Source organism: Scyliorhinus torazame, chromosome 8 (assembly GCF_047496885.1).
Source record: "Scyliorhinus torazame isolate Kashiwa2021f chromosome 8, sScyTor2.1, whole genome shotgun sequence".
NCBI lineage: Eukaryota > Metazoa > Chordata > Chondrichthyes > Carcharhiniformes > Scyliorhinidae > Scyliorhinus > Scyliorhinus torazame.
This window is the reverse complement of record NC_092714.1, coordinates 151,776,661-151,803,671: the sequence shown is the minus strand read 5'-3', so window position 1 is coordinate 151,803,671 and position 27,011 is coordinate 151,776,661. Positions and strand designations below refer to the sequence as shown.

General features: G+C 46.8%; 1 protein-coding gene across 6 annotated transcripts in view; it reads left to right on the top strand.

Moving 5' to 3' along the window:
* Nucleotides 1-26,773, top strand: part of dgkh (diacylglycerol kinase, eta) — an 857,220-nt gene extending 830,447 nt beyond the window's left edge. For 5 of the 6 annotated variants that reach the window (XM_072514377.1, XM_072514378.1, XM_072514376.1 and 2 more), the window contains 2 exons: nucleotides 1,523-1,653; nucleotides 18,173-26,773. In XM_072514377.1, coding sequence (XP_072370478.1) covers nucleotides 1,523-1,653; nucleotides 18,173-18,262 — 221 coding nt within the window. In that variant the 3' untranslated portion in view covers nucleotides 18,263-26,773. The remainder of the gene's footprint in view (nucleotides 1-1,522; nucleotides 1,654-18,172) is intronic. The other variant, XM_072514379.1, reaches the window with a different exon arrangement.
* Nucleotides 26,774-27,011: the final 238 nt, after the last annotated feature.

Below are 27,011 nucleotides of genomic sequence, written 5' to 3'. Positions count from 1 at the left end.
TGTGTGGTTCATTCAACCGGGAAACCTCATTGACAATGGCAAACCAGAAGATCCCACCACTGGCCAATGGTGGGTTGCCTCTGCCTCAAAAGACACGATGGATTGTGTGGAAAATCCTGCCCTCTATTTCTTAATTCAAATTATCACTGTTTGTGAAAAGTTGAGACTGCAGTATAGATCCTTGTGGGACACCAATTGTCAGGACCCGCCAATCAGAGAATGAACCATGTATCACTACTCTGTGCCTTCTACTTCCCGAGCATAATGACCCCATTTCACAAGGTTACCTCCAATTTTGTGCACTCTCATTTTTGATAGTCTCTTGTGCAAAATCTCACTACAAATGCCTTTGCTCATAACCAGTTGTAGCCATCAATCTTTTTGAAGACTTAATTATTTGAGCACTGTTGTTATTCAGGACAGCCAAGGCTGGGAGATCCTGCCCCAGTAGTTCGGCAGTCACAAATGAGCTGAGTTCAGACCTTGCATCCTTTCAGGCCTTTCCCTGTATGCTAAGATAGAATAGTCCTCTTGCAACTTTCAAATCATGTTCCTTTTGGTTTTCTCTGCTCAGCAAAATTGCACAGGAGGGCCAAAGTCTGATTCTCCTCCATCAGCCATTTCTCTCTGACTATAAATAAGGCCGTGGTTTCTCACCCTAACAGTAATGCTGGCCTCCTTTTTGTATATTTTGTTACCTTTTGCAGTGTCATGTCCATGAATAATTCCTTTCTTCCAATCTCTTGTGCATTTGCAGGAGTCTGTTAAACTGCAGGACCTTTGGGTTAGTTCAGTTTTTAAACATAGGATCTCACTTTCAAGCGTCTCATAGCCCATTTAGCGCTTCCTGGGATTGGAATTTTTTTAAAATTCAGTTTTAAAAGCTATCCATTGTTAGTAATCCTTCGAAGTTCACAGCATTTTTGAGTCAAATGCACACATGTCAATGCACTCACCAATCCACATTTTTTCACGATCAGTGTGATTTCAGATCCACCCTCACTCGCATTTAAACATGCTACAATTTCATCATGAAGCAGATTTTCAAGGAAAGGCTCCTGCAGGGAACCCTGATTATACAGGAGCAGAGTTCAGGGATTTGGGCTCATAACTTCATTCCAGGGCCAGCTCTGTGACCATCTAGAAAGGCCTGTCTGACCAAATATCTATTTTTTAAAATGTTTCCCATGGTGAGTGCTCAATTGAGCTGGCGTCTACAGAGCACGGGAGGAGCGACTGAAAATAAGCCTTAAATTGCAGCTTTAACAGGCGTGACATTGTCAGTTATAACAAATGTTCTCTGGCCTTGAGAGGTGCAAGGATGTCCAGTGCTCAAAGGGTTAATACAATAACAATTGTTTGCATGGAAAAGCTACCTGGTAATGGGCTAGATGAATGTAACTGTTATTGTCCTCACCCTCTTTGCCAGCACTGCTACCCCCTCTGCTCTTCCCCACTCTTGCTTACCCTTTGCTTATGAAGCATGAAAGAATTAAGGGGCTTTTGCTCTTGACTTTGGTAGTTCAAAAATGGGGCACAGATGAAGTTGCTTCTTGGCTGGAGCTGCTCAGCTTGGGAGAATACAAAGAACGCTTCATTCGTCATGACATCCGAGGCTCTGAGTTATTGCACCTGGAAAGGCGTGATCTGAAGGTACTTCCTTTAAAGACCTTTTTTCCCTTGCATTTGTCCCCTACCTCATCCCCTGCCACCCCCTCCTGTTTTCTGCTGTGCTTTGGCTTGGCTTGCTATATGTGATTGTATGATGAAGCTTAATTACTATCTGTCAAACCGTCAATGTTGTTGGATACGTGCATGTTTAGCAGTTGAAAACGGCCTCTCCACAAGGCATTTTGACATTGTATCTGAAAATACTTTTATTTTCACTCCATTATATGTATGAGGAGATACACAAAATACTCTGTTGGTCAGGGCAGGGCAGAACTGGATTTCAGAGAAGAGAAAATGTCTCCTTTTGTGCACCTATTTCTGCTTTCTGTTTTGTATGTTGTCTGTACTTCTCCCACCTTTTACCCACCTTGTATTTTATAGTTTCTCATCTCTGACTGTCTCCACGGGGCTTGCTATGTCTGGATGAATGGTCAGGAGTCGTTGATGCAGTTCCAGGTCTGAGCTATCAGGATACAATTTCCCACAGTGAGATCGATAGTGTAACTATTATTGCCTCTCGTACAATCGGCCACTATTCCTGCCGTTGGTCAAAGACTTAACAGTCACCATCATTCAATTTGAGCTATCTGATGAACCCCCCCTCCAAGTCCACAGACATAGAATTGGTTTGAATTTACAACACGGATACAGGCTATTTAGCGTAGTAGGTTTATTTTTTCAGAAAATCCCTACAATGCAGAAGGAGGCCATTTGGCCCATTGAGTCTACAACGACCTCCCAACGGAGCACCCTACCTAAGCCCACTCCCGTGCCGATCCCCAGAATCCGGTAACCCCACCTAACCTTTGGATACTAAAGGGCAATTTAGCATGGTGAATCTACCTAACCGACACATCTTTGAACTGTGGGAGGAAACCGGAGCACCCGGAGGAAACCCCCATGTACACGGGGAGAATGTGCAGACTCCGCACAGACAGTGACCCAAGGCCGGAGTCGAACCCGGGTCCCTAGCGCTGTGAGGCAGCAGTGCTAGCCCCTATGTCGTCATGCCGCTGACGTTTATTCCACCACTTAAGTCTCTTCCCACCTCACTTCATCTCATCCTAACAGCATATCCTTATATTCCTCCCACCTTCACAGGGTGGTCCAACGTCCTATTTAATAGATCAACTATTCACCTCAAGCACTCGTCATGTAACAAGTTCCATATTCTCACCACTCTGAGTAAATAAGTTTCTCTCAAATTACTTGCTGGAATTATGAGTGGCTACTTACATTTATAACCACCTGTTTTGCACTCATTTTGAAACATCTTCTCTACATCTACATTTCTTCATCATTTTAAAGATCCATGTTGTGCCTTTTTTTTTAGAGAAAAAGGCCTCAGTCTGTCTTTCTTGGTAGTTATGTTCTAGAGCCCTCCTTGTAAATATTTTTGGATTCCTCTCCATACTTTTATATCCTTTTTGCAATATGGAAACCAGAACTCTGCACAGTACTCAATGTGGTTGACGAGACTGAAGGAATGATCCCCAGTACAAAGCTAAGTTGCAGGTTCAGGATGGCCTCGTGATTGTGGGCGACAGAATCTCAGGGCAGTGGAGGTTTCAAATTTCTTAATGGGAGCCGCTCCTGTTCCTGCTGGCCCCACAGTGAAAGCAGAGGGTAAAAGTAAAAATTATTTACCTTTCGGATTTCCTTTGGAACTATAATCACTTCCCATGAGGCTGACCTGATGAAAAAGCCGCCACAGTTTCCCCAGTGCAGGCCTGTGGTCAAGAGAGCAGTGGGGCCCTAATAGCATCATCAGAGCTTGAATATATTTACGGAAAGACTCCACCAGTGACTGTACCAAATGCTTCTCAAGGGGGGGGTTAAAATCAAAACCTGGAAAATCCGCTTGCTGCACTAGCCATTGAGTGCCATCCGATACTAGATTTTCATATTGTCCAGAGATAAAATTGCCCCTGTATGGATTCCTGTCCATCAGCTAGCTTTCTATCCATACTGCTATATTCCCACTTGTATCATTTGGTTGAACCTCTTTAGCCAACCTCTTGTTCACCATATACCTGCTGAAAATTAATCAACATATTTATTCCAAAATTGCGCCGCATGGTGGTTCGCACTGCTGTCTCACAGCGTCAGGGACCCAGGTCCAATTCTGACCTTGGGTGACTGTCTGTGTGGAGTCTGCACGTTCTCCCCGTGTCTGCATGGGTTTCCTCCGGGCGCTCTGGTTTCTCCCACCGTCCAAAGATATGCAAGTTAGGTGGATTGGCCATGCTAAATTGCCCCTTAGTGACCAAAGGTTAGGTGGAGTTACTGGGATAGGGCGGGGGTGTGGGCGGAGATAGGGTGCTCTTTCAGAGGGTCGGTGCAGACTCGATGGGCCAAATGGCCTTCTGCACTGGAGGGAATCTATGATTCTATGAAGACGTTTATCATCTAAAAGAGCTCTTCAAATCTTCAAACGTAACTAGCTTTTAACCAATCTCTGCTGGCTGTTTGTGCATGGCAAATGCATTTTAAATGCCTTAAATTTTTGACTTTTACAGTTGAGTAGCTGGTGTACTTACCCAACTCTCCGATCTCAAACAAAGGTTACCTACTCCATCATACTGTCTTACCATTTGACTTTATAAGGAAGATTGAAAAAAAGTTGAAATAATTGACCGTGACGATGGGCAGGAGCTGAGGCCTGAAGCTAAACGCAGGAATTAACAGGACACTTCAGCAGCTCACCATCTAATTGAACATGAGTGAGCAGCTAGCAAGGGAGGGGTAATCGCCGCATGGAGTCATAATCAGGAGTACAGAGTTTTTAAAAAACCAAAGAGTTAGATTCCATGCTCTGGAAGTCTTTTTTTAAAACATCTTCTTTGTTACCACTCTTCTCTACCTCAAAAGCCTTCAGTCATGTACTTTGTCACCTCCCTTTATCTTATATTGAACACATTAAAGACTTTTGACAAATAGATAAGCAAGTAAAGTCATCATAGTCCCAGATGACCATAGGCCGCTTTTCCCTTTGACGGGGAGAGATGACTGGTGGTGATTTAACCTGCAAATGACCACACCTCAGGCGAGGGGCAAGGTTGAGAAGGTGGGGCCTTCATGAATAACCTCAGCTGGTACGGGAATTGATCTTGTGCTGTTGGCGTCGCTCTGCACCACGAACCATCCAACCAAACTAAAACGGCCCCGATTAAATAGATAACACTGTGGTGTCTCATACCTGATAGGAACGTGGCTGGCACCGTCAAAACTTCTTTAGTATCAGCCTTATAGCGAACAGAGTATAAATCTCCAGATTCCAAAGGTGAAACGGAAGTTTACTACCTCACAACATCAACCATACCCGTTGCTGTTTATTCTTAGATTTGTCCCTCACTGTATGAATCCCAGCTTCCTTTGCAGGAGCCAATTGCCACCAAACACACACTTTCTATGCGGTACATTGTCTTTTGTCTCCGCCATTTCCACTGAGACCACACCTTTTCAACAGCGCAATGTATTTAATGCCAGTTTCTGGTTCCTGACTCTGCTGAACAACAGACTTAGAATGGGTAGAATTTCACTGAGGAAAGCAGGATATTGAAACAAAAGTTGGGCACAGGGTCAAATCTATCACAGGGATAGTAAATGCCCCTTGTACATGGGAAAATATCTCAAAGTACTGTATAATAATACCATGACCACAGAGAAGAGGGAGGAATTTGAGAGGCTCGGAGGAACAATGGAAGGCTGAGCCAAAAGGGGAGAGTCTGAAGGAGGTGTCAAGATGGCAAAGCAAAGGGAAGAACTGGAAAAATAAACATTCACGGTGGCAGGAGCATGTGGCAACCACCAGATCCAGGATGGAGAGAGCAAAAGTCTAGCCAATGAGAAACAGGAGGTGCATCGGGGATCAAACAGCAGGATGTCACAAAAGGAGGATATATAGGAGTCGGCCAATCGTGCCACAAGGCTGCTCTGGCATTCGATTAGATCATGGCTGATTTATATACCAACTTCATTCACAGCAATGTGGTTTACTCTTAAATGCCCTCTGAAATGGCCACTCGGTTGTATAAAAAACCTTTACAAAGTCAATAAAAAAGGAAAGAAACCGGACAGACCACCTGGCATTGATCTAGGCACTGGAAATGACAATGGCAAACACAGCCCTATCGACCCTGCAAAGTCCTCCTTACTAGCATCTGGGGGGGTGTTCCAAAGTTGGGAGAGCTGTCTCACAGACTAGTCAAGCAACAGCCTGACAGTCATAATCATGGAATCATACCTTACAGACAATGTCGCAGACACCACTATTACCATCCCTGGGTATGTCCTTTCCCAGTGACAGGACAGACCCAGCAGAGGTGGCGGCACAGTGGTATACAGTCGGGAGGGGGTTGCCCTGGGAGTCATCAACATCGACTCTGGACTCCATGAAGTCTCATGGCTTCAGGTCAAACATGGGCAAGGAAGCCTGTTGATTATCACATACCGTCCACCCTCAGCTGATGAATCAGTGCTCCTCCATGTTGAACACTACTTGAAGGAAGCACCGAGGGTGGCAAGAGCACAGAATAGACTCTGGGTAGGGGACTTCAATGTCTATCACCAATCATCACTACTGACTGAGCTGGCCGAGTCCTAAAGGATATAACCGCTAGACTGGGACTGCAGCAGGTGGTGAGGGAACCAACAAGAGAGAAACACATATTCAATCTCATCCTCACCAACCTGCCTGCTACAGATGCATCTGTCCATGACCGTATCGGTAGGAGTCACCACTGCACAGTCCTTGTGGTGACGAAGTGCCGTCTTCACGGTGAGGATACCATCCATTGTGTTGTGTGGCATTCCATCGTGCTAAATAGGATAGATTTGGAACAGATCTGGCAAATAAAGACTGCACATCTATGAAGCGCTGTGGGCCATCAGCAGCAGCAGAATTATACTCAGCCGCAATCTGTAACATCATGACCCAACAGGGCCCTCACTCTACCATTACCACCAAGTGCAGGAGAGCATGCCAGGAGCAGCACCAGGCAGACCGAAAAATGAGGTATGAATCTGGTGAAGCTACAACACAGGACTACTTGTGTGCCAAACAACATAAGCAGCAAGTAATAGCAGAACTAAGCAATGCCACAACCAATGGATCAGATCTAAGTAAGCTCTGCAGTCCTGCCAAGTTCAGTCGTGAATGGTGGCGGACAATTAAACAACTCACTGGAGGTGGTGGCTCTACAAGTATCCCCATCCTCAATGACTGAGGAGCCAAGCATATCTGTTCAAAAGATAAGGCTGAAGCATTTGCAACAATCTTCATCCAGAGCTGCCGAGTGCATGATCCATCTTGGTCTTCTCCAGAGGTCCCCAGCATCACCGATGCCTGTCTCAGTCATTCTGTTGACCCCATGTGATATCAAGGAACGGCTGACTGCACTGGATACTGCAACAGAACTTGCCGCGCCCCTAGCCAAGCTGTTCCAGTACAGTTACAACACTGGCATCTACGCAGCAATGTGGAAAATTGTGCAGACAAAAAAGTAGGACCAACCAACCCAGCCAATCACTGCCCCATCAGCCTACTCTCCATCATCCGTGAAGTGATGGAAGGAGTCATCAACAGTGCTATCAAGCGGCACTTACTCAGCAATAACTTGCTCACTGATGCTCTGTTTGGGTTCCGCCAGGGTCACTGAGCTCCTGACCTCATTCCAGCCTTTTATTCAAACATGGACAAAAGAGCTGGACTCCAGAGGTGAGGTGAGAGTGACTGCCCTTAACATCAAGGCAGCATTTGACCGAGTATGGTATCAGGAGCCTTAACAAAACTTGATTCAATGGGAATTGAGGGGGAAACCCTCCGCTGGTTAGAGTCATACCTGGCAAAAGTCCCAGGACATCACTGCAGGAGTTCCTCAGGGTAGTGTCCGAGGCCTAACCATCTTCAGCTGCTTCTTCAATGACCTTCCTTCTAACATAAAGTCAGATGTGGGGATGTTCGCTGATGACTACACAATGTTCAGCACCATTCATGACTCCTCAGACAATGAAGCAGTCCATGTGCAAATGCAGCAAGACCTGGACAATACCCAGGCTTGGGCTGACATGTGGCAAGTAACATTCACGCCACACAAATGGCAGGCAATGATCATCTCCTACAAGAGAGGATCTAACCACCGCTCCTTGACGTTCAATGGCATTACCATTGCTGAAATCCCCACAATTAACATCCTGGGGGTTACCATTGATCAGAAACTGAACTGGACTAGCCATATATGTAATATGGCTACAAGATCAGGTCAGAGGCAGGAACCCTGCAGCGAGTAACATCTCCTGACTCCCCAAAGTCTGTCCCCAACCTACAAGGCACAAGTCAGGAGTGTGATGTAATATTCTCCACTTACCTGGATGAGTGTAGCTCCAACAACACTCAAGAAACTTGACCTGATCCAGGACAAAGCCCACTTGATTGGCAACCCTTCCACAAACATTCACTCCCTCCACCGCCACCGCACAGCAGCAGCAGTGTGTACCATGTACAAAGTGCACTGCAGGAACTCACCAAGGCTCCTTATGCAGTGACTTCCAAACCCACGACCACTACCATCTAGAAGGACCTGGGCGCAGATTCATGGGAAACACCACAAGCTGGAAGTCATTCACGACCTTCTCGAGGGGCAATTAGGGATGAGCAACAAATGCTGGCCAAGCCAGCGAGTCCCACACCCGTAAAAATGAATTTAAATTAAAGGTAGAAGACAGAAGTAGTGTTAAGAGAATGAATGTTAGGGCAGCACGGTGGCGCAGTGGTAGCACTGCAGTCTCACGGCACCGAGGTCCCAGGTTCGATCCCGGCTCTGGGTCACTGCCTGTGTGGAGTTTGCACATTCTCCCCGTGTTTGTGTAGGTTTCGCCCCCACAACCCAAAGATGTGCAGGGTAGGTGGATTGGCCACGCTAAATTGCCCCTTAATTGGAAAAAATGAATTGGGTACTCTAAATTTAAAAAAAAAAAAGAGAGAGTGAATGTTGGAGAGAAGGCTGAGTGAGATGACAAGGTTCTGCCTGAATTTGAGATGTCAATTAAGGAGGTTGATGTAATTGAGGCCAGAGGTGTTGCAGCGTCAGGTCTCTCCCAGATGTTGAAGAGCCTGGTCACATTCTTGCTGAGATTCACTTGGGGTTAGCTTTCTTTCATAATATTCTATGGATTTATTAATGGGGCATGGAGTGCACGAGCAAGAAAGTTATGCTTAACTTGTACAAGACAGTAGGTAAATTTTTGTGTTCCAGTCATTGAAAGTACGCATGCAGGTGCAGCAGGCGGTGAAGAAGGCAAATGGTATGTTGGCCTTCATAGTGAGAGAATTTGAGTACGGGAGCAGAAGTGTCTTGCTGCAATTATACAGGGCCTTGGTGAGGCCATATCTGGAATATTGAGTGCAGTTTTGGTTGTCTTATCTGAGGAGGGATGTTCTTCTATGTAGGGAGTGCAGAGAAGGTTTACCAGACTGATTCCTGGGATGGCGGAACTGAAGCATGAGGAGGGATTGATCAGTTAGAATTATATTCACTGGGGTTTAGAAGAATGAGGGGGGAGGATCTCATAGAAACCCAGAAAAAATTCTAACAGGTCTAGACAAGGTAGATATGGGAACGATGTTTCCGATGGCAGGGGAGTCCTGAACCAACGGCCACAGACTTGAGGATGCGGGGTGGACCATTTAGGACTGAGATGAGGAGAAAGTGGTGAGCCTGTGGAATTTGCTACCACAGAAACAGTTACGGCTAGAACATTGTGTGTTTTCAAGAATAGGTATAGCACTTGGGGCTAAAGGGATCAAAGGATATGGGGAAAGCAGGAACAGATTACTGAGTTGGATGTTCAGCCATGATATTGAATGGCGGAGCAGGCTTCAAGGGCCGAATGGCCTCTTCCTGCTCCTATTGTTTTCCATATACACTATAGGAAGAATGTGAACGCATCAGTGATTTAAACATTTTAAAAAAAAATTTAGAGTACCCAATTCATTTTTTCCAATTAAGGGGCAATTTTAGAGTGACCAATCCACCTACCCTGCACATCTTTGGGTTGTGGGGGCAAAACCCACGCAAACACGGGGAGAATATGCAAACTCCACACGGACAGTGACCCAGAGCCGGGATCGAACCTGGGACCTCGGCGCTGTGAGGCAGCAGTGCTAACCACTGTGCCGCCGTGCTGCCCTGTGAACGCATCAGAGATGACCTGGAAGAGGTTTACATGGACTTTAACCTGGTGTTGTAAGACTTCTTACCGTGCTCACCCCAGTCCAATGCCGGCATCTCCACATTAAGAGGAGATTTGACAGAGATGTTCAAAATCATGAAGGGGCTGGACAGAGCCGATAAGGGGAAACTGTTCCTGCTCATAGATGGATCAAGAATGAGAGGGCACAGATTTAAAGTGATTTTCAAAAGAAGCAAATGTGATCTGAGAAACAATGGGCTGGATTCTCCGCACCCCGATGCCAAAATCGCGGCCAGAGAATCCATTTCCCCAAACGGAATCGGGACCGCCGCCGGTTCCCCGATTCTGCAGGCCCCAAAAAGCATGGAATCGGGACCGCCGCCTAGCACCTACCTGGGGCCACTGCTGGAGGCCCTCTCTGCCATTCTTCGCCCCCGACCGGCCGAAGTCCCGACGGCGTGGATCTAATGTGATCCTGATGGTCGGGGTAGGGGCTTGGCGGTTGCGGACAGGCCGTTCAGAGGGCAAGGAGGGCCTTCAACATGGCCGGGTAATGTTTGGGCAGGCGGTCAGGGTTGCGCGCTCGACCAATCAGGGGCTCTATTTACAGTGTCCAGCTCCGCAGTCTTGAGTCCGCCATGGAGCATGGCCCGGCCGCTGGAGGCTGCTGCCATGCATATGCGCGGCCTCTGACCCAGACGTGCGGGGGACCGTATCTGGAGCATTCTCTAAATTTAGAAAATTCTCAAAAAAAATTTTTTAAAAAGGAAGCAGCTTATGCTAAGTCAAGAGCATAACAAAACAACCCACCCACCCCCGCCCATGTGGATTGTCACCCCCACACACAGGGGATTTGCCGCACACACCCCCTTGGCATTCCGTTATGGGGTAACTGAGGGCCCCATCCTCCATCCTCCTTTCATGGGCTCAGGCCCTGAACCTTGGCAGTGCCACGATGGCACTGGCACCCTGGAGTGCTCCTGCTGAATTTAAAGTGCCATCCGGGCACCCTGGCAGTGCAAGGGTAGCGGTGACAGTGCCAAGGTGCCCATGTTCGAAGGCCTATCCCTGACCACTTAGGCCTTCGATGGCCCAGGAGGCCACTCCCCCCCCCCCCGCCCACCCCCACACACACACACACACTGGTGCCATAAAGCCTGATACACATTTATGTGGATCAGTACTAATCGGCACCTAGTAACCGCTCACTCGAGAGCCAATTAGATAATGGTAGGCCTTTAGATAACGTGTTAATGGGATGGAGATTGGCCTTAATTGATGATTATTGGTTTCTCGCCATGTTGCGACGGGATCAGAAACTCGTCAACAGGAGCAGGCCGGATAAGCAGTGGCGCCCCATGTCCTTCCTTATGTTTGCGTAGGTGATAGAGTCTTGGCCATTACACTGAGGAGCTTGGAGTTGTGGAAGGGGATAGTGAGGGAGAAGCAGTGGGACACAGGGACCGGAATTCTCCGACCCCCCGCCGGGTCGGAGAATCCCCGGGGGGAGGCGCAAATCCAGTCCCGACGCCGGCCACCCTATTCTCTGGCATGGATTTTTGGGCGGCGTCAGATTTCCCGTTACGCCATCGGGGGCCGTTGGCAGCAGCCCCCCCCCCCCCCCCCCACGGCGATTCTCCAGGCCCCGATGGGCCGAGCGGCCGCCAGTCCCGCCGGTGTGAATTACGCACCTCACACATGGCGGGACCTGGCAGATGAATGTGTGGGGGCGGTCCTCTGGTGGGGGGGGGATCTGACCCCTACCAAGGGGGGGCCCCCACGATGGCCTGGCCCGTGATTGGGGCTTACCGATCTGTGGGCGGGCTTGTTCCGTGGGAGGAGAGAGGGGGATTAGAGAGATGAAGGATCTGTTTCTGGAGGGCAGTTTGCGAGCCTGGAGGTGTTGAATGAGAAGTTTGGGTTGCCACGGGAGGAGAGTTTCCAGTACATGCAGCTGCAGGACTTTGTGAGGAAGGATAACACCTGCCTCCTCCTTGCTGGAGGAAGTGCTGTCGGGGTGGGGTGGGATCGTCTCGGCAATCTACAGGAGGGTTTTGTAGGAGGATTAAGGTGTCCATGGAGGGGATTAAGGCTAAGTGGGAGGAGGAGTTGGGGTGGTGTTGGAGGAGGGATTGTGGTGTGAGGTGATGCGGAGGATGAATGCCTCGACTTCATATGCGAGGCTGGGGCTGATGTAGTTGAAGGTGGTGTACAGAGCGCACATGATGAAATCAAGGATGAGCCGGTTGTTTGAGGGGGTGGAGGACATTAGTGAGCAGTGTGGGAGGGATCCTGCTAATCGTGCATATGTTCTGGTCCTGCCCGAAGTTGGAAGGTTTTGGAGGGCAGTTTTCAACACCATTTGTGGGGTTTTGTATGTAGATGTGGAGCCTGGTCTCCTGGGGGCCGTATTCAGGGTGTCGGATCGGTCAGAGTTGCGGATTGATGTGGGGGCAGATGTCTTAGTCTTAGCCTCGCAGGTGGGTCCTGTTGGGGTGGAGGTCAGCTTCTCCACCTGTGCCTCGGTGTGGTGGGGTGACCTGCTGGAGTTCTTAGTCCTGGAGAAGGTGAAATTTGCCCTCACTGGGACGAGTGATGGGTTCCACAAGAGTTGGGGTTTGTTGATTTTGCATTTTAGAGAGTGGGTTACCGTTGACTGTTGGATTGGGGGGGGGGGGCAGCACAATATAACTGGGTCGCTCAGATTCACCGGTAATGTGGGAGAAGCTTACAAATTACAATCACATAAATGACGAGTTAATCTCTCTCTAGCTGAATCTAATCTCTCTCCACTGGAGAACTCCCTGCTCTTTTTTTTTAAAAATAACACCATTGAATCTTTGACACTCATCTCAACAAGCACCTAAGCCTTGATTTATCTGAAATAATGCACCTCCGCCCATTCACTGCTCCCAAAGAGCTGCACAGGAAAGCGGCCTTGGGCTGTCTGCTTTGAACTTGCAAAAGAGTTTGAACTCTCTGGCTTAGAGGCAAAGGGGCTACAACTGAACCAATCTGACTCTATCCAAGCTGCTAAGAAACTACTTGATAAGCAGGGTCTGGGAATTTTCCAAACCCTTCCCTAAGTTTGGTTCCAAAAGGCATGCCCAATTGAACTTTTAGATTTATGCACTACCCTTCCAATGGATCCAAATAATCTGTGAACACTGCTGGGAAAGGAAGACCAGCAGTGGTCTGGAGACATCAGCTCGCACCTTTAACATTTGTTTACCATTACTGCCTGCTAAAGTGGGAAATCCCATCCAGTAGTTTTCTGAGAAATGTAGCAATTGATTTGTTATGTTCTAGGTGTAACATAAGCGGCTTCCTTGTGGTGCACTTGACAAAGGAAGGTTTAGACGTGGAGATAACTTCAACGCGTTTATTAAACTATTTACACTTCTATTACTCGGGTTCGACACGACTGCTAATCCTACTGTAGCTACCCAGACTGACTAACCAGTTGCTGCAATCCACGTGGTGGGTGTAATATTGAATCAACCCTGTGTCTGTACTCACTGACTGTCTCCACTGGAAAGAGGCAAATCATGTGTGTGATGTCCTTTATATATGGGTTGGCGTAATGCCCTCCTGTGGTTGTGTCGCCTCTGTGTGTACCGTGAATGTCCATTGGTCATGTCCTACCTAACTGATCTATTGGTTGAGTGTGTGTGTAATGTTTCTGGTGCTCCCTCTAGTGCCTAGCTAGTCTACATGCATTTACATTGATGCACATCACCACATCCCCCCTTTTTTATATGTTCCATATTTTCTGTACACTTTGAGAAAATTGAACAAAAAACAGGTAGATAGGTTAAGGTATATACAAGTCATGGGAACAGTGATTAAACAATAAGTCCAAATCATTTGTGTGAGTCCATAAACCATCAATCATCATGGTCAAATGTCACTCTTGGTTATGAACACCATCAAAGTGCCACAGGAACCAGGAAGTAGTCAAATCACTTCGCTGTCTGATTTGGAGTCCCATTCTTTTTCGATGTTTGTGATGGTGCTGTCGGATGGCATCTTGTAGCTGATAAGGTGTTGACGTTGAAGAGGTACCATCAACAGTATCATTCAAGGTCATGGATGTGCCATATGTTGAAGTTGGATAAGACTGTACATACTGGCTCTGGCCACATGCTGTGCAGGAAGGGTGATCCTGCTGAGAACTGTTGAAGCTTGTCGAATTGGAAACAGAATTGCTGCTCACATAAATACCTGGTGATGATGTGAAACTAGAACCTTGCATCTGATAGGAATATGCCGTCTGGCCAGACTGGGGCGCAGCAAATCCTGGGCTGTAACTAAGGCATCCAGTCTGTAGTGCAGATTACGCTTGCGGTAGTCCTCCTTCGGTCTTGATTCCATTAGTGGGCAATCCATGGTGCTGGCCTATTTGAGAATATGCTGCATAGACTGCTTGCTGCTGCATGCCTGAATACTGGGTTTGTCCAGCATGAGCTGTCATTGGCTGCACTGCTGGTGTGGAAAAAATGTGTGGATATAGCTGTGGTGAATATTGGTGTATTCCTCTTGGACTGTAGCCACTGCTTGTTATTACTGACCCAGTGTAATTGTTAAGTGATCCATCTCCTGTCGTTGTGGCATCTGCTGTCACCCTGAGCGTGCCATCACTGAGGTTGCGGCACTCCCTGTCTGGAGTAAAGTCCGGCTTATGTGAATCAGAGTCGGCATTTGGTTGCTCCCCATCTGGAGTCTGGTCTGTTTTAACTGGGTCAGTGTTGGTTTGTTGATGCTCCCCGTCCGGAGTCTTAGCAGGTTCATTGGAGTCAGCTGAGATTTCTTGAAGCTGCACGTCTGGAGTCAGAACATGCAGGAATGCATTGACTTGTGGAGAGGTTTGAGCGAATGAGGGTGGAAGTATTGTGGTGTCACCGGAGTCACCAGTGGTCTTACAGTGATCATCGAGTGCCTCTGTACACACTAGCTGAGGTCTGTCACTTTGCACGTCTTGCATGGGAAGTGGGATGCTGTCGTCACTCATCTCACATACCGTGGGTCGATCCTCAGTAGCTGCTTGTTGTTCACTTGGGTTGGGTAAATTGTCAGAGTCTTCATCTTATGGCGCAAACAATGTGGGAGGACTGTCATTGTCTTGCTGTTGTCCTTCATTTGGGCTTGGACTGTCATCGTCGCTTTGTTCTTCACTGTAGCATGATAGACCGTCATGGTCGCCCTGCTGTGCACTGGAGAGTGGTAGACTGTCAAAGTCTTCTTGCTGTTTACTTGAGCATGGCAGACTTGCATCGTCTGCCGCAGTTGGTCAGAGGAGGTTGCTAGACCTTCATGGTCTTGTTCCTGCAAGGACTGTGCGTCGGAGTCTTCCATTGCTTCTATCGTGGAGTCTGTCCATGAGCTCGCTGTGGAGGCTTGTGACACTGGAGTCACTTCTTGTTCGTGCAAGGACTGCGCTCTGGAGTCTTGCGTTTCTGCAATTGTGGAGTCTGTCCATGAGCTCGCTGTGGAGGCTTGTGACACTGGAGTCACTTCTTGTTCATGCAAGGACAGCGGTGTGGAGTCTTGCGTGTCTTCTTTCGTAGAGTCGGGAACCCTGCGCGGTGCGTGGACCACGCTCTGTGTGGCAGCAGGCCGCTCTCTGGGGGCTTGTACCGCTCTCTGTCTCTTGGTTTCAGGCCGCAGCATAATCCTGCACTCACGAGTCAGGATGTCATATCTGCTGGGCTGAAGATCCTCAAATCCGAAGAACTCGTCGTCGGGGTCGTCAATGTGCAACACGTCTAGTTGCAGTTCGGATATGGTACTGGGGTAGCCTCCCAAGGTGAAAGGTTCGTCTGAGTCGTTGTCTTCTAGGACCATATCATCACTGTTTGCGTCGGAGCTGGCATTGGGCTCGCGAGGGCCAGAGAAAATGTAAAAAGTATTCAAGGTCGGAATCATCGGTTTGGCCGTAGGTAACTGCTTGTTGCAGGGTTCTTCGGAGGTTAATTTCATTTCCTGGTTCAATTTGAGGCATTGTGCTGTCATTCCAGGTGAAGGAAGGTTGCTTTACGGCTTTAAAAGATTTTTTCTTTGATTTGGGACGTTTCCCCTTTAAATGGGCATGGTCCATTGTTCATGGTCATGACTCATGTGACATCATACGTAGGAAGCGTTTGCGCATGCGCAAATCGCTGTTCCTGTACCGGGGGCCATTTTCGTGATTGCGCATGGGCGGCATCTCGCAACTGCGCAAGTGTAGTCCCTTTGGAAAGGGGGCCACCAATTAAAATTGTTCTCTGCTCCGGGATCTCAGCCTCGTGGTGAGTACTGGCGCTTCTCTTACCTTTTCTTGCTGGTTGGAGTGTGTTTTCCTCACATTATTTGCCGAATTTGTCCAGGACTGCCTGGAAGTCGCTCCTGTTTTGCCCCTTGGAGAACTTTAATTTTTAAAAGATTTCTTCTGCTCTGGCACCGGCGATGGTGAGGAGAAGCTCTGTCTTTTCAGCATCGGCCACGTCTTCTAGTTCGGCTGCTACCAGGAAGATTTCAAACATTTGCCGGAATACCTGCCAGTTTCCACGGAGATCGCCGTGGCACTGGAGCTGCTGCGGAACCCGGATCTTGAACATCTTGCCTGGGTATCGTTGCTGGTTGTCACTGTACGCTGAGGTATGGCTATATGGATTGAAACAGTTCAGTCCTGGTACCATGATTTGTTATGTTGTAGGTGTAACATAAGCGGCTTCCTTGTGGTGCACTTGACAAAGGAAGGTTCAGATGTGGAGATAACTTCAACACGTTTATTAAACTATTTACACTTCTATTACTCTGGTTCGACACTACTGCTAATCCTACTATAGCTACCCAGACTGACTAACCAGTTGCTGCAATCCACGTGGTGGGTGTAATATTGAATCAACCCGGTGACTGTACTCACTGACTGTCTCCACTGGAAAGAGGCAGATCATGTGTGTGGTGTCCTTTATATATGGGTTGGTGTAATGCCCTCCTGTGGTTGTGTCGCCTCTGTGTGTATCGTGAATGTCCATTGGTCGCGTCCTATCTAACTGATCTATTGGTTGAGTTTGTGTGATGTTTCTGGTGCTCCCTCTAGTGTCTAGCTAGCCTATATGTATTTACATTGATGCACATCACCACAGCAATCTTGCTCTCTAGCTGGGAACTTCACTCAAAAGGGGGCACAGAGTAGGATCAGCAAATGAGCGCCAATTCCCCAGCCTGTGCTCCTTTCATTAAGGCTGCCTGCTGCTGTTGTGAGCTCAGTCAATTGACCTTGTTGTTAGTTTGTGAAGTGACAGGATGATGGTGTTAACTGGTCTATAGAATCCTTATTGTGCATTGAGTCTACACCGACCCTCTGAAAGGGCACGCTTCCTCGGCCCACTCCCCCACCCTATTCCTGTACCCCACCTAACCTGCACATCTTTGGGCACTGAGGGGTAATTTTTAGCATGTTCGGTGGGAGGAAACCGGAGCGCCCAAAGGAAACCCACATAGACAGTCACCCCATGCCAGAATTAAACCCGGGTCCCTGGCGCTGTGAGGCAGCAATGCTAACCACTGTCCCACCAATTCTTAGTGATCGATTCTCACTTCTAAATTAGGAATGTAAACATTAAAATCCCACTGCAGACAATTTAGCACTAATTGCTAGGCTGACACACCAGTACAAAGAGCATGTCCTTGGTAATATTTATCCTTTTATTAACATCACAAAAACAGATTATGTAGCCATTATCACATTGCAGTTCATAGGATCTAGCTGTATGCAAAGTGGCTACTGCATTTCCTGAATTTCAGCAGTAGTTGCACTTCAACTGTTCTCCGATGGTTCGAAAGCACTTTGAACTAGCCTGATGTTGTGACTGTGGCGCTGTGGATATTTCTTCTTTCGTACACTCTCAGGATTCTGGTGGTGGAAGGGATGGTCACTTTCGAACAGGCCAATGAATAGTTGGGACTAAATGTGCAGGAAATATTGCCAATCCAGGAACCTAAAGGCTCCAAGGCCAAGGTTTTGTAGTCCCCAGAAGAATTCTGAACCGTCCAGGATTTCGAGGTCTTAGAAGGAGACCAAACCAATTGCACGTGGAAGGTGAACATGTCTGAGAGAGAGTTGAAGAACAGCAGGTCATTTTGATACTGTTCCTCAGTTCAAAGCCCTTGTTATGATCTACAATACTAATATTTTGATCTAACCGTCACAGATATGTTTCCTCATTATTGCATGGCATCAGTGTTGATTTAGGTTTATGATGGAAGAGCTAATTTCCATAAAGCTGGAATGCAAACATGTGTTTATTTCTCTTTGCTCCTTCAGGATCTGGGGATAACAAAAGTGGGCCACATGAAGCGAATTCTCCAGGGAATTAAGGACCTCGGCAAGAACACTTCCATGCCAGAAGTGTAGCGTTCTGGTGCTATCTCAGAAAATAGCGGAACATTGTTTAGACCTCCCCCATGAGTCTGGTGCCATTGGGTAGGATTTGTGACCTCGTTGCCGTCACAGGGTGCAATGTTCAGGTGTTTGCTTCAGTTAATATGTTCTTTTTCTAACCTTAAACTGTCTTGCGTTTTACTGAGGGATTTGTGCCAACCACAGTTAAACCCTCAGCAGCCATTTTAGATTCTGTTAACGTGACAAGTCCTAATATGCATCAGTAAACATGGGTTTACATTGAACTGCGTAACCCTCCTGGAAACAAGGATGCTGCAAAATGGTAAATACAGGTGCACAATATTTCAGGACTTCCTTCAGCGAGGGCTGTGGATCCAAAAATGTCTTGTTTTATCATAATTACATATCAATTTAATGCAGATTATTGCCTTTAATGCTTTAGAAGGCGGAATTGGTTTGTATCCTATACAATATTTGGAGTGGACCCATCATCAGTGTTTCGTGACCTATGAATACGGTCAGCAGAACAGATCACTCAGTGACCAAGGAATCTAATTCAGACCGATGTAGGAAGCACTACAGAGTAGCATGCATGCAGATTATACCGCATGGTGTGCCTGCTTGAACTCTTTCTAGGATTGCATGACTTATGCCTAATGCTTTTTTTAAACAAAAAACACTTGAACAAGTTTTATATCTGTTTAATCGAGGGTAACTTATTACTGCTGAATTGTTTGCTCGTGAAACATTGTTTCTGCTCCTCTTGTGTTAATTTTGCATGAGCACATTTATTTGACAAGGCCTGGTTCACAGGAGACACTGGTTCGTCCGACCCAATCCAGAGAGGTGCAGCCTACCCAGCTCGATTGAGGGCAATTTAATGGCTGTTTGGTTATTCAGAAACAGGAGGGTTCACGACAGGATAGCACTCACCATGAGGATCTCCATGATGGATGTGTGTTTTATATAAAATATGATTATGTGTGTCTGTGCATGTGTGTTGCACATGCGCACAAATTTGCTGGCAACACATGATTTTTGAATATAATAGGCAGGAAAAGCAAATATTGCATGTTTGACCACAGCAACTGATAACACAGAGAGAGCATATCTTCTACCCCCCCCCCCAACTGGAGTGTTTTTGTCCTGAAATCTGGTTGGTGAAGGAAGAAGCCACTTGTGATGGATTTATTTGCAGAGTGCAACATTACAGGTATATACCTCCCAGTTTGATTCACACCCTGCGTCAGCAAGTGTCTCTTTATATGTGTTCAAGTAACCATCCAAATCAGTGCCCTTCACCTGTATATACTTAACCTCAATTGATACAATTAACAAAAGGAGGACTGATTCTCCCAGTGCAGATTTTCAGTTCGAATCATATAAAATCATACCACTTCCTGTCCCCACTGAAAAAGCTATCCAATTAGTTTGTGCTCTTTCCCATAGCCCTGTAAGATGTTCTTTTTTATGTATATATCCAATTCCCTTTTGAAGGTTGCTATTGTACTGCTTCCACCTATCCCTACAATGCAACCCAGATCTTAGTTGGCTGAGTCAAAAAATAATTCTCCTCATCACCGCCCCTTGATTTTTTGCCAATGATCATAAATATTTTTATCTTAAATATTTTAAGTGTTTTAGATTGTCCCACTGGAACTACCTATTTTCAAGATTATTCATTATTCATAATTTATTATTGCATTTGTCAGCACTTTTATCTTCGTAACTTCACCCATATCTGCTGTGAACACAGCTGTAGAATGCTGCTGATGCCCAGCTCTACCAACGTCTTTCACAAAGCGTCCACTCCCTCTGTACTGTCCAACGTCCAATGTAGAACGGGTTGTGACTACTTTCTGATAGATATTAGGACAGCTGAAGCCATTGCCTTCATTGCTGTACCCTTACCGTTGATTCTACCCCTCTGCCTTGCTCCCCGTCTCCACCTCAGCCCCTACCACACATCTTCTGCTGAAACCTTATCACATCCAGATCTGACTACTGTTCCCCTGAGTGACCTCCCATCCTTCCCCCTTCATCAACTTCAGCTTATTCAAAATTCTGCTTCCCATAATAAATTTGACATCAAGTTTCACCAGGCTAACTCAATGTCTAAAATTTAAAATTTCCACCCTTTTGTTTAAATCCTACCATCTGCCCCCTCCCTTTTTCCTATTTCTGTAACCTCTTCCAGCCCTGCGATATATTGATTCCAATTCAGTTATATTGATTCCAGCCTTTTGCTTATCTCCCACCTTTCCCCCACCCGATTTCTCCCTTCAACCTACCTTCCCTCCCCATATCCCTCCATTTCTTTTCCCGTAAGTCTCTCCATAAAATCAAAGTCTGTGACCGAGTTAATTGGCCATGCCTCCTAAAATCTCCTCCTTTAGACCATTTTTCTTGTGCATCTTTTCAAAGCACCTTGGGTATTTTTCTGTCGCAATAATACAAGTGTTATTGCTGCTGCTTTTCACATTTTGGCAAATGTACAGTTGTACGGTCATCATGCAATATAGGCTTTGAGATTTCACTGAATTTCAATAAGGGCAGCAATTCGAGCTAGGCCTCCTGGTTCTGGGCCTGTAAGAGTCGCAGACATGGACCATGACGGCAGGTTCCAGTTTCTGGCTACCCTTGAGTCTTCAATGTGAACCTGCCCGGAGAGTGGACACTTCTTTGCAACAAGAATGACAAATGCTTATTATGATATTTGTTGATGTTTTCAGAAAGCTTGATTGCATTGTGCTATAACTTTTAAGATATGCAGTTGACCTGCATCACTATATTTAATTATATATATGTGCTGCTTTCTTGGATTGGTGTTGTATTGATAAATTTATATACAAAGGACATTAGGAAATGGAATTGGGATGAATGTTGGTCTGAATATTGAGTCATGTATCCCCATTTAAAGGCTATGTGCAAAATCTGTGGCCAACATTTAAGGGGCATCTTGACAAATACATGAATGGGATGGGAATAGAGGGATACGGACCCAGGAAGTGTAGAAGATTGTAGTTTAGTCGGACAGTATGGTCGGCATGGGCTTGGAGAAAACATGTGTCTGTCTCTCTTTCGATTCCCCAATCCACTTAAAGAACCACTTGGTCCTTGCATTCTCGTTACAACCAGCAGGCCCCTTCAGGTGCCACGGTGACGATCTTGAAATTATGTTGGGTTATCCAGCCCCAGTGGAAACTGCCCCCCCCCCCCCCCCCCCCAAATAGCTGATGAAATAGTTACGTGAAGATTTGGCCATACTTGGTGTGGTGCTGAAACTTACAGGCAGGAAGAGACCCTTTTTACAGTGCAGCCAGAGAGGTGGGGGGTGGGGATGGTTCCGTTTTTACAATAAGCCTCAGTGCCCTGTGTGGCGTGGAAATCATGTTGCCGCTTAACGAGGCAAGAGGTGTGCACGTAGGTATATAGGGTGTCTATATACTAAGGCTGCCATGGCCTCTGGTCTCAAAGCCCTACCAATATCTACAGTCTAGGTTGGCATAAATGTATGGCCTCTTGGGTAAGTTACTGGAGGCCCACAGCCATTTCTGGGGCAGTTTTTAAAGTTTGAGTTGCTGCCTTCAGGAGAGAAGGGATATGAAGGAAAACGCAATACAACAAACATGTCTGTCAAATTGCCTCTGTTGAAAGAGCTCAAGAATCTACACTTGCCTATAGAAGATATTTCTGAAATAGGATAGAGTACCTAACCTTGAAATGCATTCTACCAGGTACCTAACCCCATACAGTTAGAGCAGAACTATTTAATCAACAGCAAGAATTTAAATTTCTATAGAGAACCCGCATGAGAAGGAATGTTAGGGGCGTTTTGAGGAGGGTACGGTGAAAACTGGAATATGTTTTGACCAAGTGGGGCTTCCCACAGGAAGGCCATTTCTTCCAAAATGAAGGACATCAAAAAGATTTTGACTCACCTTTTGTAGGCATCATGATCAATTCCAGCGTTAATAAATGATCTCCAGCCGTTTATCAATATGGGCAATGTAGAATGAAACAGCACCTAGCACTCTATGATAGCAAACACCAGTGACAATTTTGGTCGTTAAAGAAATGGTTGAAAAGCTGTCATAGAAAATACAGTGGTGCCATTCACTCCCCTCTCCTTGGCAATTTCTCAATTCAAAGACCTATTCCTGACTTGGACAATAGTTGCAACAAGTGTACAGCATATTTGCGAAGAAAGAGACTCGGCAACTGAAAGGTTTTTGGAACCAAAATCGTATGAAACCTTCCAGGCCGTGAGGTTATCTTTCCAAAGTATGGAAGTGAGAAGAACTGAGCAGACAATGAGATCTAATATCCCACCTCCATCAGTCACTGGGACCTTTAGAGCTGGTGAGCTCACATGGTGTTATGTGCTTTTTCTCTCGGGAATGCGATCGAGATTAAACATGTGGTCAAAGAGCTGTGCCCATTACCTTGGATCATTATACTTAAGCTGTTATTTTATAATCATCAAGAAGTGAGGAGTTCCTGACCAATAACATATTAAAACAGGTCAAATACAGCAACAAGAATATTTAATTGTAATTCAGGCTGTGTCCAGGTTGCAGAACATTTCCATATCTCCTTAAACTGATTGAATTCCTGCTCCATACACTAAAGACAAGAGGCGGGATTCGGGAACGGCAATCGGGCGGAGGATGGCTCCCGACGCCGATTCAGGGAGGCGCCGTTTTGATGCCGGGTCGCAATGCTCCGCACCCTCCAAATCGGTGTCATTGGGACGCGCACTGCTTGCAGTAGCGACACCTTTGGTACGTCATCAGCTGGCCCACCCGCGATGTTCTGGCTCCAATGGGCCGAGTTCACGACGGCGCGGGCCACGTGTGGTCCGAGTAGTCAGGAGCCTGACATGCTGGCTGCGGGGAGAGAGAGGGCGTGCGGACAGTGCCTAGCGCTGCCACACTCGGCCGAGATCCATGCCGCTGGCCTGGCGACTTCTGCTAGGGCTGGGGGGAATGGTGGGGGGTGGCCAGGAGGTGGGCTGTGGGTTTGGGGTGGGCGAGTACATAGTCCAGCATGACTGGTGCCATTTCTTCCGGTGCGACCGGCGGTTGTGTAGGCGTGTGCGGCTGCAGCTTGTCAGCTCTGTGCATGTGCAGCACGGGACCCGCCGATTCTCTGCGCGTTCCGTGGGTGTTTGACGCGGTGCTGGTGCCAGCCCCTCACTGGTACCATCGTGAAACACCACGGATCTTCCGTTGGCAATGGCACTTAGCCTCAGGAATGGAGAATCCAGCCCAAGGTATTCAAACAGCTCAGAAATGGAGAAGTCCCCAGGTTTGGATGTGATGCATCCTCGGTGATTGAAAGAAATGGCTTTGTCCACAATATTCCAATTCTCCTTGGATATGAAAGCAATGTCAAAGGACTTGAGTATTGTAAAGACTCAAAAACTGGTAACTTGTATGGGCGGCACAGTGGTTAGCACTGCTGCCTCACAGCTCCAAGGTCCCGGGTTCAATTCCGGCCTCGGGTGACTGTGTATGTGGAGTTTGCACTTTCTCTCCATGCTTGCATGGGTTTCCTCCGGGTACTCCGGTTTCCTCCCAAAAATGTGCAGGTTAGGTAGATTGGCTATGCTAAATTGCCCCTAAGTGTCCAAAAGGTAAGGTGGGGTTACTGGGATAAGATGAAGGTGTGCGCTTAAGTAGGGTGCTCTTTCCAAGGGCTGGTGCAGAGTCAATGGGCCGAATGGCCTCCTTCTGCACTGTAAATTCTAACTACAGGCCTAATGCCATTACTAACTAAAAATAAACGTCCAATAAATGACAGCTAAAATAGATTTGTTGAAGTCAAACAGTGTCTGACAAAAAGAAAGAGTTAATGAGGGCCATGCATTTACTGTTGTGTATGTAGACTCTCCAAAGGAACTTGATGAAGTGCCACATCATAGTGTGGAATATGGGTGCAAAGTGCGCCAAGTCAGCCAAACGTACGTTAATTTCAGCAGAACCAGACAATCCCGCCATCGGACACTTGTTATTGAAATTGAAACCCATACAATTGAAGGGGTTGTGAAAGTGTAGAAACCAAACCAGCCAAAAGAAAGAAGTAGAGGGTGAACAGTTGGTTTTTAGACTGCAGGTAAGCACAGAGCATTGTCCCAGAGGTCGGTTTTAGGACCAGTCTCTTCATTAACGACCTGGACTCATCACAGTTTGCAAATATCTCAAACATTGTAAATGTAGGGTACAGTCCTGCATCATCCCCATGGTGCGTTTGGTGGTGGGGAGGCATATAATCAGGCGGGGAGGCTGGCAGGTTGGGACCCCTAGTTAAGTCTGTGGTGGGATGGCCCATGGACTGCCTTCCTGCCCCAATGCCAGTTGAGGCCCTAAAGGAGCTAACTGATGCTCACTCAAGAAACTTATCCCGCCACCACTTGGATTAACCCAACAGCTGGTGGGGAGGTGGGGAGGGGCAATTGATAGAGGCTAGCAGCTCTCTCGGCTGGCAGTGACCCCGGGAGAAAGCAAGTGCCTAATTGACACATGATGTCTTCCTGAAAAAAGGTGACACAGGACTGATTTGAAATAGAATAAAATTGGAAACCGATTCAGTAGAAACTTTCAAAAGGGATCAGATGTATAGTTAAAAAGGACACATTTGCAGGGCTGTGGGAAAAGTACAAGGAATGAAGCTAAGGGGATCCCTCATCCATAAATATGCCATGGGCTAAATTACCCCCTTCTGTGCTGTATGTGTGTGTTTTATGTGCATATATGTCTGTGTGTGTTTGTGTTGTGTGTGTATATGTGTGGGTGCGTGTTGTGTGTATTTTTTAAAAATATATTTTTATTCTCTTTTTTCACATGTTCTACGTGTTGTGTATATGTGTGTGTGTGTATGTGTGGGTGCATGTTGCATGTGTGTATATGTGTGGGTGCGTGTTGTGTGTATTTGTGTGGGTGCGTGTTGTGTGGGTGCGTAGTGTTTGTACATGTGTGGGTGTATGGTGTGTGTATATATGTAGGTGCGTGGTGTGTGTATATGTGTGGGTGTATGGTGTGTGTATATGTGTGGGTGCGTGGTGTGTGTATATGTGTGGTAGCGTGGTGTGTGTGTATATGTGTGGGTGCGTGGTGTGTGTATATGTGTGGGTGCGTGGTGTGTGGGTGCGTATTGTGTGTGTGTGTGTGTGTGCATATGTGTGGGTGCGTGTGATGTGTATATGTGTGTGCGTAGATTTCAATCATGTCTCCCCTCAGTCTCCTCTGCTCCAAGGAAAACAATCCAAGTCCATCCAATCTCTCTTCATAACTAACACTCTCCAACCCAGGCAATATCCTGGTAAATCCCCTCTGCACCCTTTCCAGTGCTATCACATCCCTCCTATAATGCAGGTTCCAGAACTGTACACAATACTCTAACTGTGTCCTAACCAACGTTTTATGTAGTTCCAGTATAACCTCCCTGCTCTTAAACTCTATGCCTCGGCTAATAAAGGCAAGCATCCCATATATCTTCTTAACCACTGTATCTACCTGCCCTGCTACCTTAAGAGACTGGTGTACATACACACCAAGGTGCCTCTGATTGTTGGTGTTTCCCAGGGTTCTGCCATTCATCATGTATTCGCTTGCCTGTTTGACTTGCCCAAATGCATCACTTTCCACTTTCTGGATTGAGTTCCATTTGCCATTGATTAGCTCATCTAACCAGCCTGTCTATATCCTGTAATCTAAGCTATTCTCCTCACTATTTACCACCCCACCAATTTAGTATCATTTGCGAATTTACCGGTCAACCCTCCTATGTCCAATCTAAATCGTTTATTTATTTAGAGTTTCCGATTTTTTTTTTCCCAGTGAAGGGCCAATTTAGCGTGGCCAATCCACCTACATCTTTTGGGTTTTGGGGTGAGACCCACGCAGACATGGGGAGAATGTGCAAACTCCACAGAGAGTGATCCAGGGCCAGGATCGAACCTGGGACCTCGGCGCTGTGAGGCAGCAGTGTACCACTGTGCCACCGTGCCACTGTCCAAATCATTTATATAAACCACAAACAGCAGGGGCCCCAATACTGATCCCTGCAGGTCCCCAATGGACACAGGATTCCAGTCAGAAAAACACCCCTCAACCATCACCCTCTGCTTCCTGCCACTCAGCCAATTCTGCATCCAATTTGCCAAATTTCCTTGGATCCCATGGACTCTTACTGTCGCTATCAGTCTCCCATATGGGACCTTATCAAAAGTCTTGCTAAAGTCCAAGTAGACTAAGTCAAATGCATTGCCCTCATCTACACACCTGGTCACCTCTTTTTAAAAATTCAATCAAGTTGGTCAGACATGTGGGATGTGTGTATATGTGTTTTGTGTGTGTGGATTGTGTATGTATGGATGCGTGTGTGGTGTGTAATATGTGTGTGGTGTGTATATGGGTGCGCACGAGGGTCTGTGCAGGGGTTCTTCAGGCGGTGGCAACCGTTCCTCGACTATCTCGCAGAGTGCTAGGAGGAGGTCAGCAGCAACAGCAACCCCGGCAGTGGGGCGGGGGGGGGGGGGGGGGAGGTGTCTCTTTCGGGGGGATATTTGGGTGGGGATATATGGGGGGGTTAATATATGTGGGAGAAACCCAATGTATAAGTAGTTTATTATTTTTGAATGTGGGGTTTGTGTTCTTTCTTTCTTTTGTTATGGGGGGGGGTTTGTTTGTTATAAAAATTTTGTTTGAAAAATTTGAATAAGCATTTTTTAATAACATGTATATGGGTGCGCACGAAT